General features: G+C 37.9%; 1 protein-coding gene across 2 annotated transcripts in view; it reads left to right on the forward strand.

The window, feature by feature from the left end:
* The window catches only part of ABCA12 (ATP binding cassette subfamily A member 12), a 217443-nt gene that overhangs the window by 3056 nt on the left and 197716 nt on the right, over nt 1-16671 (forward strand). For both annotated transcript variants that reach the window (XM_006157460.1, XM_006157461.1), the window contains exon 2: nt 16122-16215. In XM_006157460.1, the coding sequence (XP_006157522.1) occupies nt 16122-16215 (94 nt within the window). The remainder of the gene's footprint in view (nt 1-16121; nt 16216-16671) is intronic.

Here is a 16671-nt window from a genome sequence, read left to right on the forward strand (position 1 = left end):
TATAGGTGGAGGCACTGGTGGCATGACTGAGTTTAAATGGGTTCACAGGTCCCAGGACTTCCGTAAATATGCCAATGTGCCTGACCATGATGTGGGCCAGCTGGGACTGGGGGTGGATTGTGGTATGAGGACCTTATACTTATCATTCTCTCTCTGTCTATCTCTCAGGGAAAAGATGGTTGAGGGGACTTTTTTAAAAACAGGAAGGGAGCCAGCAGGCAACATGGTAGTTAAAACACTGGACTTCCACGTGGTAGACTGTGGTTTAAGTTCCAGACCTGGTGGCTTGCTTTTTCACTTAACTTGGTTTCTCACTGGAGAGTGCATGTGCTGTACAGAAACTTTAAAAGGTAATAATAATAAATAAGATAAAATAAATAATTCTTTGGGGCTAGCAGATGACATGGTAGTTGGGGCACTGGACTCTCACATGGCCAGGCATGGTTCAAGTCACAGACCTGGAGGCTTGCTTTCTCATTTTCCTTCTCTCTCTCTCTCTTGTGAGCACATGTGCCCTATAGCAAATTAAAAAGAAATCATAAAAATAAATAACAAATAATTTTTTATAAGAGCAAAAGCAGAGAAAAAAATGAAAAATAAGAGATTGGACAGTTAAGATTAAAGATGTAAAGGAAGAGAAAGTGGAAATATTAATATTTTTGAAAAGAGAAAATAAAGGCAAATTATAAGACAGGAAATGTGAAAAAAAAAAGTACATATGAATTTGAAGAGAGTACATAGTCTTTATGTCAGAACTGGACTTGATCATCCCTTAAGCAATTATTTAAAATGCAAGTATTTTTATCTCTACATTTATAATCATCCTAAAATATGTTAAAAATATACTTTAAGGGCCAGCACATGGTGTAGTGGTTCCATTGCCAAACTTTCACATGGCTGGCTGATTTGAGTCCTGGACCCAATGGCTTGAAAATCATACTGGGAGTTTGTACATGTGTGCCCAAGATCCCAGGAAGAGAAGAGAGAAGCGGGACCAGCAGTTAGCGTAATGGCTATGTTGCTGGACTCCCACATAGTCGACCGCGGTTCGTGTCCTGGACCCAGTGGATTAAAACTCACACCGGGCGCATGTGCGTGTGTGCCCAAGATCCCAAGAGGGAACAGAGGAGAAGGGATTGCAGCGTGGCCATCCCCCCTGGGGGGTGATTTCTCGCTTTCTGTCTCTCTGTCTCTCTGTCTGTCTGGCGAGTGCACACACCCCATGCCCCCTGTAGGGTGATTTCTCACTTTCCCTGTCACTATCTCTATTTCTCTCTGGCAAGTGCACACGCCCTATGGCAAAAGCTTCTTTTATAAAAAACTAACCAATACATATATACACACACACTTTTATACTCAGGAAAATAGAAATTAAATTGTGTGACATTGGAAAGGTATGGTCTTTAGTAAATATTAAAGAAAAATATCAAGAATCAGCACCATGACTATCTCCCCTAATTTTTTTTTTTTGGAGAGGTTTTTGCTATAGGGCACTTGTGCTCCCAGAAAGACAGAGAGAGAGACAAAGAGACAGAAAGTGAGAAATTACCGTCTGAGAGGATGGCCACACCACAATCCCTTCTCCTCCATTCTCCTCTCAGGATCTTTGGCACACACACACACACGTGTCCAGAGTGAGTTTAAACCACCGGGTTCAGAACTTAAACCACAGTTGACTACATGGGAGTCCAGTGATGTAGCCATTACGCCATCTGTTGATCCCATCCCCTATATTTTTTTAAAAAAAGAAGTATTTTATTCTATTTTATTCATTATTATTACTATTATTTTAATTTGATCAGAGAGAGACAGAGACAGAGAGAGAGGGAAAGTGAGAGGGGAAGCCACCAGGCCCAGGACTGGAACCACAGTCGGCTCTGTGGGAGTCTAATGCACTTAACCACCATGCCAACTGCTGGCCCCTCCCCTAATTTTTAAAGAGATTCTATTACAAAGCAAGTTGGTAAAAAGAACAGTATAGAGGGGAAGACAGTAGAGATATATTAATGGAAAAGCAAATGACATAAGAGAAAATAAAAACAGAGATACAGTTAAAAACGTGAAGACAAATTGGGAATTATTGAGGAAATATATTTATTATAAAAGTATATGTAAGGGACCAGCAGATGACATAATGGTTACATTGTTGGACTTCCACGTAATCCACTACTGTTCAAAACCCAGACCTTGCAGAATAGAAAATGGGAAAACATTTATAGTTGTAAAGTCTGAGAAATAGAATGGGAATGAAATAAGCTAAATATTGAGTTTGGCAGGAAAAAAAGGGATTTTTAATTTTTGAGGAGAGCTCCATCACAGTTGTACTTGAAGTAAACATCTTTCTCTCTTTCTCTTTTGTAAAATCAAGTATCAGAATTCTAGAATATCTGGGATTGTCTACCTCACTTAACTTTATGGGAACCCAGAGAACTCGAGAAACTTACCCAGGAACACACAATGAATGTGAGGCTCAGTCAGGTTTCCCAACCATAGGTCCATTCTTTCCATTACCTCCTGTCTTTCATGCTCTGATCTCTGGTCAGAGTTGGGTCCATGAAAGAAAAGGTCTGCTAAGGAGGTCTTAGATATTGCTTTTTAAAAATATTGGGGGGGGGGGAACCAGCAGTTAGCGTAATGGCTATGTCACTGGACTCCCACATAGTCGACCGCGGTTCGAGTCCCAGACTTGGTGGCTTAAAACTCACACCGGGCGCGTGTGCGTGCGTGCCCAAGATCCCGAGAGGAGAATGGAGGAGAAGAGATTGTGGCATGACCATCCCCCCTGAGGGGTGATTTCTCGCTTTCTGTCTCTCTGTCTCTCTCTGTCTGTCTGGCAATCGCACGTGCCCTATAGTGAAACAACCTCTCCAAAAAAAAAAAAAAATATATATATATAGGGGTAATATCAATTCTCAATTTTATTGCAAAAGCAATGAATACTGAAAAAGAAAGCAAAGAAAATAGATTAAGCACCAACAGAAACGTTAGGTAATAAAGAAAGTCAATTAGATGGAGTTGCTATCCTGCTGGGCTTGTAATTTAACTCTAAAAATAATGGGAAAATGAAGATACATTCCAGAAAAGCTGGTTAGCAACAGGGAGGCTCACCTAATGAGATGCTAGTTAATGACAGGAAACAAAGTCCTGTAACAGCAAAGAGAGGAAGGCCAAAGACTAGATAATGCAAGATAAGAGAGTATCTTTTATTCAGTAGAGAGTAGAGGAAAGACTTTGAGAGATTGGGAGGAAGAGGAGATGGGGCATTAAAAGATGTCAGTTAACAAAAGCATAATTATAGATAGGTAAGAGGACAAGTTCTGGTGTTACAAAGTACAGTAGGGTAACTATAGTTAACGATTTACTGTATCTCTCAGATCAGTTTAAAAAGAGTATTTTTAAAATATTCTCAGCATGAATGGTTGAGATAATAGACATGCTAATTGTCCTGATTTAGTCATTATACATTGCTTTCTTATACTGAAAAATCTCATTGTACCTTATAAATATGCATAATGACCATTGTCAATTAAAAAAATAAAATCTCTAAATCAAGGGAAGAAAAAGAACTCATTAAGGAGATGGATTCTAAACAGGCGTATCAAGAAGTGACTTCAAATATCTACAGAAGTGGAATCTAATTCCAGTCTTCTGACTTGAAGAAGGACATTAACTTCAGAAATGTATTTTCCATTGTAATTGTTGATAGATCCCCCTTTAGCTCAGTTGATGATAGAACTAGCTTTTCTGTCACAGACATTCCCACAACTTGTCGAAGTCTGACATTTTGGATCAAACTTGATACTTTCTGCCCTAATCCCTACCTCGCTGGTATAACTTCCTTTCACAATGACAAGAGAAAGAAACCTGCACCTCACCTTTTTTGGAGCAAGTTGATCCATACATCAAAATAATTTTAAAATGAAAACTTACCCCAAATTTTATTCTAAATCAGATGAAAATAAACCAAGTCCTGCACAATCTTAATCTCTTCATCCCCTATAATTGTTCAAAAGCTTTAGCTCTACCAGTTGATTACAGTGCCTGACACACAGCACATACACACAAATTTTAACAATTTAGTAAATCAGTTAAAAAGTAAATAAGATGATTTTCAGAAATGGGAGCAATAGAGAAATAAATTGGCATAAAGTCTAGTAAAAATGTATTGTTTCCATATTCATCATAAAAAGTTTACCAACCCCTTGGGACCAGCAGTTGGCGTAATGACTGTGTTGCTGGACTTCCATGTAGTCAACAGTGGTTCAAGTCCTGGACCTGGTGGCTTAAACTCACACCGGGCACATTTGTGTATGTGCCCAAAATCCCAAGAGGAGAATGAAGGCAAAGGGATTGTGGTGTGGCCAGCTCCTCAGAAGGTGATTTCTTGCTTTCTTTCTCTCTGTCTCTCTCTATATATATCTTTCTGGTGAGCACATGCACGCTATAGCAAAAACCTCTCAAAAAAAAAAAAAAAAGTTTACCAACCCCGAAAATGCATTGTAATCTGTAAATACTGATTTCAGAAGACTTTCTTGGTCCCAGGTTTTAGATGAGTTATTTATACAGATGGCATTGTTACAGTATAGGAGAAAGCCCAGTTAACTGAACCTCTGTGTGATTTTTATTTCCTCATTTTGTGGGTGGAACTAAGGTTTATTACAGATATAAGGCACCATGTTCTCACTTCAGAATGTGAATCTTGGAATCCTCTTATTATCCTCAAGTAACAGTCATCCTTGTCTTTTAAGACAATGCAAAAAGAAATAGAAAAGGAAGGAAGAAACAGTGTCTTTTATATATGGAAGGTTGGGCAATTTATTTCCACATTTGTAATAAAAAGTTATTATTCTAGGTTACAAGGAGACCTTTCAATGACTTTCAGTGTGCTCATAAAGTAAACTAATAGATGTATAATATTCAGATCAAAGAAAGACAGTAATCTACTCTATAGTGGTTTAGCTGTATAACTTAATGATTAATTGTGCTGTTGTTAAAGTCAGACCTCGTGGGTTCAAACATCAGCTCTACTGCTTAGTAACTCTCTTAGTCCATTTTCTGTTGCAATAACAGAATACCATAGACTGGGTAATTTATAGATACACGATTTTTCAACTCATGACTCTAAATCCAAGAGCACAGTGCAGGAATCTAGCTAGGTCATTCCACTACAGAAGGGTAAAAGGTGGAAGATCTTTGAGCAAGAAAGGACTGCTTTCATAATAGCTCACTTTCACAATACCTATCAATCCACTAATCTATTAATTCATGAATGAATTAATCCACTTATAAAGGTAGAGCTCTCAGAACACAATTATTTTTCAAAGGCCTCACCTCTTAACACTGTCACATTGGGGACAAGTTTCCAACACATGAGTTTTGCTAGAGATACATTCATACCATGTTGGTAGCTTATGAAAAGTAAACTTATTCAGTCACTTTAAGATTCTATGTCCCTGGGTTAGCCAGTGGCATGATGGTTAAAGTGCCTGAATCCTACATGGCTGACTTTGTGGTTGGAGTCCCAGACATGGTGGCTTGAAAAACATACTGGGTTTATGTGCATGTGTGCCCCAAATCCTGAGAGGAGAATGGAGGGGAAATGATTGTGGCATGGCCATCTCCTTTGGGGTGTTTTCTTACTTTCCTGTTCTTTCTCTGTCTCTCTAGCAAGTATATATGCCCTATAGTATTTATAAAAACAAAACCAAAAACTTACCTGTCTCTACATTTCTCTTTCTATCTCTCCTTCTCTCTTTCTTAGAGAAAGAAAAAATATTCTATTCCCCCTGACTGGCTCCATGGCCTGGTGGTTGGGCATTTTGATCTCACGTGGCTAATCCACTGTTTGAATCCCTGACTGGCAGCTTGAGAATCATGCTGAGTGGGTTGATGACTGTGTGTAACCCAAATCCCAATAGGGTGAAGAAATGGAGAAGAAATTTTGCTATGACCATGCCCTGTGAGAGGTTCTTTCTCCCTTTTCCTGTCTCTCTGTCTCTCTCTGCATGTACTCTCTAGCAAAATTTAAAAAAAAGGGGCGGGGGAGATTCTATTTTCCCAACTGCAGAAGAAAGTAAGGTTGTTATGTTGAATGAGATTATGGATGCCAAGCGTTTAATATAACATAGGGTACATTCCAAGCAGTAAATATATGTTAGCTGTTATCTTTTGGAGTACTGTAATTGAATTGTGACACTAATTATAAGAGGACCACTCAACAGTAAGAATGGATCTTGAGGACAATATATGAAACAATATTTAACAGAGACTTGTTGAAGGTATTCAGGAGGAGAGGGGACTTTGTCACTCTTGAAATACTTAAAAATTCTCCTGTGCAAGAGAAGGCCAAACTGAGATAAATAGGTGGTAGTCTAGGAAGGGAGATTTTACTTTAATATATGCAAATATATTAGAAAAATATGAGTTGCTGATAATGAATAAGTCCCTTGAACTGGTGAACTTGCAGTCACTAAAAACATGCAGGTAGAGGTCATATAACCATAGGGCAGAGATGCTATTCCTGACTCTCAATGTGCCTGTTATACAGAACTTATTTCTGTTCCTGGAATATTTCACCCTCTTTCTGATCTGTGGGTCTTCCTCCATATGCTTCCTTTGCTTGAAAGACTCCCATTTCTTTTTCATACCATCTAGCACACGTATCTTGTCTTCTCCTTCTTCCTCACATACCATCTAGCACACGTATCTTGTCTTCTCCCTGATGCTTTCTTATCTTTCTGGTTTTAAACTCAGTGTCCATTTATTTTCTTCTTACACTATTTCCTACATCATAGCATTGTTGTCATATTTAGTTTCAATTTTTTAAAAATGATTCCCTTCTTCAGAAAACTGAAAACTTGAGTTGCTTTGTCATCAGTGCTTAGTACACAGTAAGTGCTCAGTCATTCCTTATTTTTAATATTATTATTATTATTTTTAAGGAGATTTTTACTATAGGGTGCATGCATTTTCCAGAGAGACAGAGAAAGACAGTGACAGAAAGTGAGAAATCACCCTCCCAGAGGGGATGGCCACATCACAATCCCTTCTTAAATTCTCCTCTTAGGATTTTGGGCATGTATGCACATGCGCCCAGCATGAGTTTTAAGCCGCTGTGTCTGAGACTCTAGCAGGTATCAAGTACATGGGAGTCCAGCAACTTAACTATTGTGCCATCTGCTGGTCCCAGTCATTCCTTATTATTAATGAATGCATAAACCTTATATGACTACTGAATTGCACAGTGAACTCTAAGTTTCCTCAAGACTCTCTAAGACTATGATTCCACCAGGGGGAATGAAGACTCTTCAACCTAGACATTATATTTTTGTTCATTTTCAGAGGTAGGTAAAATTTCCTACTGAAATTTAGAAATTGTACTGATATTCAGTATCATTCATTTCTTACAAAACCGACTGCAACCCATTCTAGTGCAAGGGCACAAACTCAAATGTTTGTAGGGGCAAGACAGGTACTATGACTATGTAAAATACACCAAGCAGAATGCAGTAGGGAATGGTGGCATCCATGATAAATTAGAGAGTACAGGCTGTTCAAAGATATTCAAATTCCATTAAAGACAGCAGCCATAAAACCCATATGCCAGAAACAGAACATGTCTTGAGTCTGATTTAGCCTCTCTGCCATCAGTCTATGACCTCTGCCCTAGGAAAGATATGGTCATTATATTTATGGTTTCCAAACAATATTTTAAAGTAGTTAAAGTACATAGTAAAACATCTATTTAAAAGCCATCTATATCTTATCTTCTTATTTACATTTGAGTAAAAATCATAAAATAATGAATGATGTCAGGTAGACTAACACAAATTAGAATAAAGGGTTCTGACAAGGAAATGGAGTGCAAATGACCTAGGCTAACATCATAAGCTTAAATCCTATTTTTCAGAAAATCACATTTGTGAGGTCTTTCAAATATTAATACTTAAAACAATACTTCTTAGCAAATTCAAAGACAGATGGTACTAGATAATTCAATTTAGCTAAAAGGTACCACAGAGCAACTCTACATAAAAATTTTTGAGTAAATTTACATTTGATTGTTTCAAGAAATTACTTTAAGATTTAAAGCTATAATTTTGGGTGGGCGATTTCACTGACTGCAAGATCACTGAAATGTGTCCTGTCATCATCGTTACTTCCCCAAGTTTTAACACCTGCAAGCAACAAGATGAATTTCTGGTTACGAAGCATGGTTATTTTAATTCTCTTCCCGTCCCTTCATCTTTTTGCTTTCTTTTAATATTTTCTTTCAAAGTTTCAAAAAGAAATATGGAAATTTAAAAAACAACTTCTAAACCTTTTTATTTTGCAACAATTTCTAACTTGAAGAAAATTTATGAGACCAGCAGGTGGCATGGTATTTAAGGTGATGGATTCCCACATACCTGACTGTGGTTTGAGTCCCGGACATGGAGGCCCAAGAGTCATGCCAGGCTCATGTGTGTGCATGCCAAAAGTCCCAAGAGGAGAACAGAGAAGGGATTGCAGCATAGATATACCCCCAGGAGGTGATTTCTCATTTTCTCTCTCTCTCTGGCAAGTGCACATGCCCCATGGCAAAAGTCCTAAGGAAGGTTAAAAAACAGTGTAAGTAACTTTTATTTCTAGATCCATTTAATATTGATGTCCATTACTTCAGTGTACATTTTCTATAAAGAAACATAACCCAGTACCATCCTCAAATCCTCAGACTCAATTCAAGCTTCAATTGTAGGATGTATGTTCTTCATAGCTAAAGCCCAGTTCAGAATCAATCTTGTGCTATATCTAGTTTTCATGGCTTTAGTCTTTAACAGTTTCTCAGTCTTTCTTTGACTTTCATGATCCTGACATTTTTGAACCTTCAAGACCGATTTTATAGAATATCTGTTATTTCCCTTTTGTAGAGTCAGCTTATTCGTTTTTGGCAGACTATCACAAGAGCTATGTGATCTTCTTCCTAGTACACTACATCGAGTTGTGCATGAGGTCCATTTGTTCCATCTTGTGGGAAGTATTTTGAAACCATATACATATCCCATTTCTCATCAAGTTCTCAGTTTATTTATTCATTTGATAGTAAGTTTTTATATATCTATACAGACTAATAGATCTCTTCTTTCATTAATCAGATGTAGTCTTTTATTATCATATTGTTTTCTGTTTTTACTTTTTGTTATATGGCTTCTGTAGTCACAAGATAGAGAGAGAGAGGGAGAGAGAAATCACCCCTCAAGGGGGGATGATAACAACAAAATCCCTTATCTTCCATTCTCCTCTTGGGATCTTAGGGACACATGCACATGTGCCCAGTATGATTTCCAAGCTAGTGGGTTCAGGATTTGAACCACTCAGTTGGCCATGTAGATTCCAGTGCCTTAACGTCCAAGCCTCCTTCTGGCCCATTGCAATCTATTGCAATGTTTAATTTGGGTAGTGAGTCAAAACCATTACTTACAGTTGGCCATGGTATGGCATCTGTGTCCTTGTGTGTGTCATTGTTCTTTGATGTTCTTTGAGCAGTATATCTTTCTCCCTCTGTTTATCAATCTACCTACATACCTATCTGTATTTATTGATCTATGTATTTATCATCTATCATCTATTTATCTTTCTCTACCTTCTATGTAATATTGTCTATCTGTGTCCAGGCTTGTAAATAGTGGCACCCTGATAGCAATGATCACAGCACACAGATGTCCATCCAAAGAAGCTAGCATTTCCTAGGGAAAAATGGATGTTAGGGGATTGGAACAAAGAAGGTATACAGAAATAACTTGTGGGACCAAAAATAAGGAAATACATAAGCTAGTACTACACACATACATGAATGTACACACTTCTATCTCTTTATTTTTTATGTATTATGTCTCTTTATACATTTGTCTCTTTATACATTTTGGAAACAAGGAGCTTATGTCTATATCATTAATTCTAATCCAACACTACTGAGTTTATTCTACTTTCCTTCTTTTCCATGTTTGTATATCCCCTAAAGGATAGTGAAAATCCTGGCTCCCAAGTTGGGGGATATATTTACTGTTTTGGTCAGCCTCCTTGTATGAAACCAATTGCCTGCTACTGACTCTTCCTTCTCTCTCTGCTTGACACTCTCTTCACCTCATGTGGGCTTTGTCACGCCACCTCTGGCCACTCACAGCTGACCTCCTCTTCACTCTGCTGGGAGCCTGCTTCCCTCACTGGTCACTATGCCCACCCCACCACACCCAGGCTTAGCGAGGCAAATTACCTTGCTAGGTCACACAAAAAGACCTGTAGGCTGAATTTTTCAGTTAGGGAAGGAGGAGAGAAAGAGAACAGAATGGGACACCTCGGTAGAAAATGAAGTGGAGAAATTAAAGGACACAAAGGCCATGGCCCACTAAGAAATTATAAGCAATTCAATGTGCATATGCCTTAGGCGTCAAAAATTCAGAACAGTGGAGTACAAATGCAATGTAAAGACAGGGTGATGGAATTCAAATATTAGCAAAGACACTAGACTTTTTTTTTGGGAGGGGGCTGATTTTTGCTATAGGGCACATGAACTCACCAGAAAGACAGAGAAAGATGAAGAAAGACAAAGTGAGAAATCATCCCTTAGGGAGTGGGGAGGGATGGCCACGCCACAATCCCTTCTCCATTCTTCTCTTGGGATTTTGGTCACTCACACACATGTGCCCAGTATGTTTCAAGCCAGTAGGTCTGGGACTCAAGCCATGGTTGGCCATATGGGAATCCAGGGCTTTAACCACCACACCATCTGCTGGCCCTAAACTCTTACACTTTAAAAAAAAATAATTATTTTATTTAACTTTATTTTATTTATTTACTTATTTTAATTTACCTAGAGAGTGACAGAGTCAGAGAGAGAGAAAAAGAGGGAAAGCGAGAAAGCAAGCCACCAGATCCAGGACTCAAACTGTGGTCAGCCATGTGGGAGTCCAATGCCCTTAACCACCACGCCACCTGCTGGCCCAATATTACACTTTTAAAACAGCTTCCCCCAATGTTTTCAGGTAGCTCCTATGTCTATATATGTGTAAAAATCAATATATTAGCCCTTCCCTCAAACAAACAAGAATCACAGCTCATCAATTTGGTGTTTGGATCCTTCACATGGCATACGCTTCTAGGTGGTTTCTGATAATATTTAGAATGGTGTTGAGAGCAATCCTGCTGCTATGAAAATTTAAATTTTATTTATTTCTTGCTTTAGCGATTAACTCGTCAACCTTAACATTCCTGAGATTGCAGTATGGAGTGTTTTTTGTATTTATTATTCCTCTAAAATAAAGCGTGTTCAGTATGCAGAAACACTCTCCGAACTTTTCTGACCTAAAATTCCAGGAATATCCTGTGATAGTAGATTTAAGGGCTTTGTGTAGTTTTTTTTTTTTCTTTTCCTTTTAAACGTTATTGTATTTAACTTTTTATTTATTTACTTATTTTAATTTGACCAGACAGGGTCAGAGAGAGAGAGAGAGAATGTAAGCCACAGGGTCCAGGACTCAAACCACAGTCGACCATATGGGAGTCCAGGACCCTTAACCACCACACCATCTGCTGTCCCAGAGCTTTCTGTAGATTTTACCTTTAACAAAGTCTATAGTCCTCTTATCTTCTCTGATAAAGATGACATTTTTGCCTGCACTTAACATGTCTGAAATTAATTTCAAAATTTACCCAAATATCTGCGTGAAATCATCACATGAGATCAATCAAAAGGCAATGCAGAGATATCTACAAAATATGTCCCTTCTTTGTAGCTGTACATTTGTGTTGGAATAGTTGATCTCAGTCACTGAATTTTCATGAGGCTGTCATAGAAAATGAATAGATTCTCCTAAAGTAACTACGGGGCACTAAGTCAACTCAGATGGATACTTCTTTAAAGAATAACTATGGCCTCAAATACAAACCCAATAAATCCACAACCGTTCATTTTTTTTAACCTTAATTCTTTATAGTCTGCATTTCAAATGAATCACATAAAATAAAAGCGGTGCCTTGTAGCCAGGATCTTTGAAGGACAGACTAATTTTCAAATATATCAGAGACTAGGCTAGAATAATGCATCTTATATGTCTGTAGCACACATATTTTTCCAACACGTTTTCTATAATGCTTTCCTTTTTGCCACTCAGAGAAGCACAATAATTACAAAAACCCTGGCCTATATATCTTGAGATTTAGATCCATGACCCCTGCTGTACTTTTCAACTGGATATTCAATTTTGGACAAGTTATGCTAGCCTTCTGCACCCCAGAGAATTAAAAAAGGGAGTTGGATGAGAGCTTAGAGCCCTAAGCGTCTTTGATACATGAATGTTTTTGGCCATCTAGTTAAGCCTCTGGCCATTTTAAATTTTTTTTCATATTCATAACATAAATAAGATTATAAATAAAAGCAATTATATTGAAGATAAGTTATCAAAGTATTATAAGGCAAATTTAGGGGCCAGGAGGTGGTACAGAGGTTAATGTGGCTGGATCTCACAGGGTCAACTGAAGGGTTCCAGTTCCAAACCCAGTGGCTTGAAAAATACTCTGGATATATGTGTTTGCCTGGCCAAAATCCCGAGGAGCATGGAGAAGAGACTGTGGCATAACCATCCTCCCTGGTGGGAGATTTCTCACTTTCCCTCTCTCTCTTTCTCTCTCTCTGGCAAGTGCACATGCCCTATAGCAAACTAATAAAATTAAGTTAAAATAAAAGCAGTTTTATGACATAATATGTTTCTGTATTATATTATTAAATAAAAGTTCTAGTGGTAAACTCATAAGTACCATAATTTTAACATTGTAATGAATATAAATAGCACTTTGATATATCTTCAACGACTCCAATATGTTTTAAAAATATCCATGATTGGGGCCAGTATATGGCATGGTGGTTAAGGTGCTAGACTCCCACATGGGCAACTGCGGTTCAAGTCCTGGACCTGGTGGCTTGCTTTCTCACTTTCCCTCTCTCTGTCTCTCTCTGATCAAACTGCAAAATAGTAATAATAATAATGATGATAAATAAAATTAAATAAAATAATTAAAAAAAAAATCCATGATTAAGGCCAGCAGGTGTCATGTTGGTTAAGGCACTAGACTTCCACATGGGCCGATTATGGTTTGAGTATCAGATGTAGTGGCTTACTTTCTCATTTTCCCTTTCTCTCTTTCTCTGGTCAAATTTTAAAAATAAATAAATAATAATTCTTTTAAAAACTAAAAAAAAACGGATCCACGAAATATACTGGTGACAATACAGGTTTGTTTTGTTTTGTAGAGTTTTTTCCAGTAGGGTACGTGTGCTCTCTAGACAGACAGAGACAGAAAGACAGAAAGTGATCCCAGAGGGGATGGCCATGCTGCAATCCCTTCTCCTCCATTCTCCTCTCAGGATCTTGGCCACACACACACACGCGTCCAGCATGAGTTTAAGCCACTGGGTCTGGGACTCGAACCATGGCCGACTACATGGGAGTCCAGTGATATAGCCATTACGCCATCTGCTGGTCCCCAAGTTACATGTGTTTCTAATAATATTGTAGCTCATGGCCTACAAGCATCATTAATGAAAATGCTAAATTTCAGTTACAAACTAGGGAAAGTAAGTGAATCTTTTTCTCTCCTATCCAAGCTTATAAAAGTCCTGACTTCTATCCATTAGGTGATCTCAAAGAAACTTTCCAACGAAAATATCCCAGGCCTTTATATTTGGTCCTGCTCATTAGGTAGCGTGGTATCCAACAAGATCTACTCTGCTTAGCATGGTAAATGGACCACCAGCATCACCTTCACCTACTGGGAGCTTATTAAAAATACAGACGCTCGAAGGGACCAGCAGATGGCATAATGGTTATATCACTTGGCATAATGGTTACATCACTGGACTCTCACATGTCCAACTGCAGTTCAAGTCCCAGACCCAGAGGCTTAAACTTATGCCAGGCATGTGAGCTTGTGTGACCAAGATCCCAGGAGGAGAATGGAGACGAAAGGATTGTGGCATGACCATTCCTCCTGGGGGATGATTTCTCACTTTCTGTTTCTTTGTCTCTCTCTGTCTCTCTGGTGAGTGTATGTGCCCTATAGCAAAAATGCCTCTTAAAAAAGGACAATACAAACTCTCAGGCCTTGTCTCACAGAGACTGAATTCAAGCCCATATGTTTACAAGATCTGCAGGTGAATCTGCATACACATTCATACTTGAGAAATGCTTTAAATTTAGTTCAGCCTATCTGGTACATTTCAGATACGATCAAACTAATTACTTTAGGATTCCTTAGATTTACAGTGGACTTCTTCCATTTTATAAAAGTGGCCCTCATATCCAGAGTCCGAGAAGTTGATGAAAGGCCTATCAGCGAGGACAGGAATGATCTCAGAGACACATGGAGATTTTAGTAGAAAATTTAGGTTAGGAGTTTCTTAAGGGTAAATAATTGAGTATGGATTTCTTTGAGAATTGAAGATCCTCGGGTAGAAAGGTTCACATTTGGCAGAAGAAAATCATCTCTTGAAAGTGGGAGAGGAAAGATAACTATTCTGACTGCTTAACCAGACAGAAACACAGCTCCAAATTCAATGTTATTGAATATAGGTAAGGTTTGTTCTCTGTGGTTTGCTTTGAGCAGTACAACTATTTGCATATCATAGTTAATGATCTTGTGAATATATGTTTTTCACTGCTGTGGAGCCAGTTTTATAGGAATATAAAATATTAAGAAGTTAGTGTCTTTCGAACTGAATCATGTCTACATAGGGAGAGAAGGCAGTTCCTAAAATGCCTTAGAGTGAAAACTCTCATATAAATTTCAGTGCAGTATGCATTTTTTGAGCATCTATTTTGCACCAGGTAGTAGAAATTCAGGGATGAATAAGGTATTTTCTCTACCATAAAAGAGCTGCCTGTTTATTTCAGGAATCTGGCCAAAAATATTGTTGATTATAACAATATGTTAAGGTCTATGATAGAAGCAGACACAGGGTCTTATATGTTCATAGAGGAGTTACGTAGGACTCTTAAGTTCCTGCTTACTCATTCACTCATGGACTCAGTTATTCATTTACTGGTTCATTCAGTCATTCATTTGTTCAACAATATTTACAGAGCCAATTCCCAATGTCACACACCAGTCTTTGTGGCTCAGTGTAAAATGCTGATATTGGAAGTGTTAAGATAGGCCTACGTTGAAATTAGGCAGGATTTTTTTATGCTCTGTTTAGAATGTTGAGTCTTATTCAATAAACAATTGGGAAACTAAAGGATATTTAAAGTAAACAATCTACCATGAAGATTTAAATTTAATGATAATCATTGTTTTTATATTAATTAATTTTATTTACTCATTCATTTATTTTAATTTCACCAGGGAGAGATGCAGAGAGAGAGAGAGAAAGAGAGAGAGGGAAAGTGAGAAAGCAAGCCATCTGGTCCAGGACTCCAACCATGATTGGCCATATGGGAGTGTCCAGCACCTTAACCACCACACCACCTGCTGGCCCTGATAATCACTCTTAGGCTGATTCTGTGGACTAGTTATTAAAGATCCAGATCCCACATGGACAAACAAGTTTCACTCCTGGCCCCAGAAACTCAAAAAATATTTCAGGCATGTGTATGTATGCCCAAAATCTTGATGGGAAGAAGAAACAAAGAAGGGATGGTGACATGACCACACTCCACTAGGCAGTACTTTCTTCTTCTCTTTCTCTCTGTATCTCTGTTTCTCTCTGGCAAGGGCATGTACCCTCTAGCAATTAAAAAAATAATGGTTACTTTTGGTACAGTCATGAGAAATGACCAGAAAAGGGGTTCCAGAAGATTATTTCAAGGTTTAAGGTCAGAAATATCATGTATATATTCAGTAAGAAGTGTTTTACATTTTAAAAAAATTTCTTATTTCTTTCTTATTAATGATATTCAGATATCTGGCTTGTGTTACAATATTATATTAGGTCATCAGGAAGGTCATGACGCATTTTTCTACATTTTCCTATGCAAAACTGAGTCATGACTTTGCTGACAACCCAAAAGTATGACATATGTCTTGCAACAGGGTTTTGTGTTTTTGGTTCAGCCACATAGTTAATATCTTTTTCTGTCATTCTGTTGCAGCTCTGGACACTCGTCTTGATCTTATGGCCAGTCATTATTTTTATAATTTTGGCTATTACAAGAACCAAATTTCCTCCAACAGCAAAGCCAACTTGTAAGTAAATGAGATTTGTTTCTTTTCCTACTTTGTGGATTTTAGTTAAAATTTATTTTGGTACCGCTTTAGTGTTTCAATCTAGAATTTAGTTTTTTGAATAGTGTTTCCACTTGGACATTATTTGTACACACAGTTTATGTTTTTTGTCCTCCAGTTTTTCCTAGTCAGAAAGTTGAGTCTGTAAATATTTATCTTGGAAAATATGAAGCATGTAGAAACCAGAGTATATTTGAATCCTTATAAAATTGTTACTCGTTTATTATTCATATCATCAGTTTCACAAATGAGCAGCAATCTCAGGCTAGATCATCCCTTACCTTCGTGGAAACCATAGACTTGTATTTGGTTAACGGAGCTGAACAAATGAAATCAGAGGACCATAGAAAATCTCTTCTCTCTCAGAGCTGGTACTTGAGTGGTGCAAATGTGTCAACATGTCTAGTCGAAGAGAAG

The sequence above is a fragment of the Tupaia chinensis genome, unplaced genomic scaffold (assembly GCF_000334495.1).
Source record: "Tupaia chinensis unplaced genomic scaffold, TupChi_1.0 Scaffold000542_1, whole genome shotgun sequence".
Classification (NCBI taxonomy): domain Eukaryota; kingdom Metazoa; phylum Chordata; class Mammalia; order Scandentia; family Tupaiidae; genus Tupaia; species Tupaia belangeri.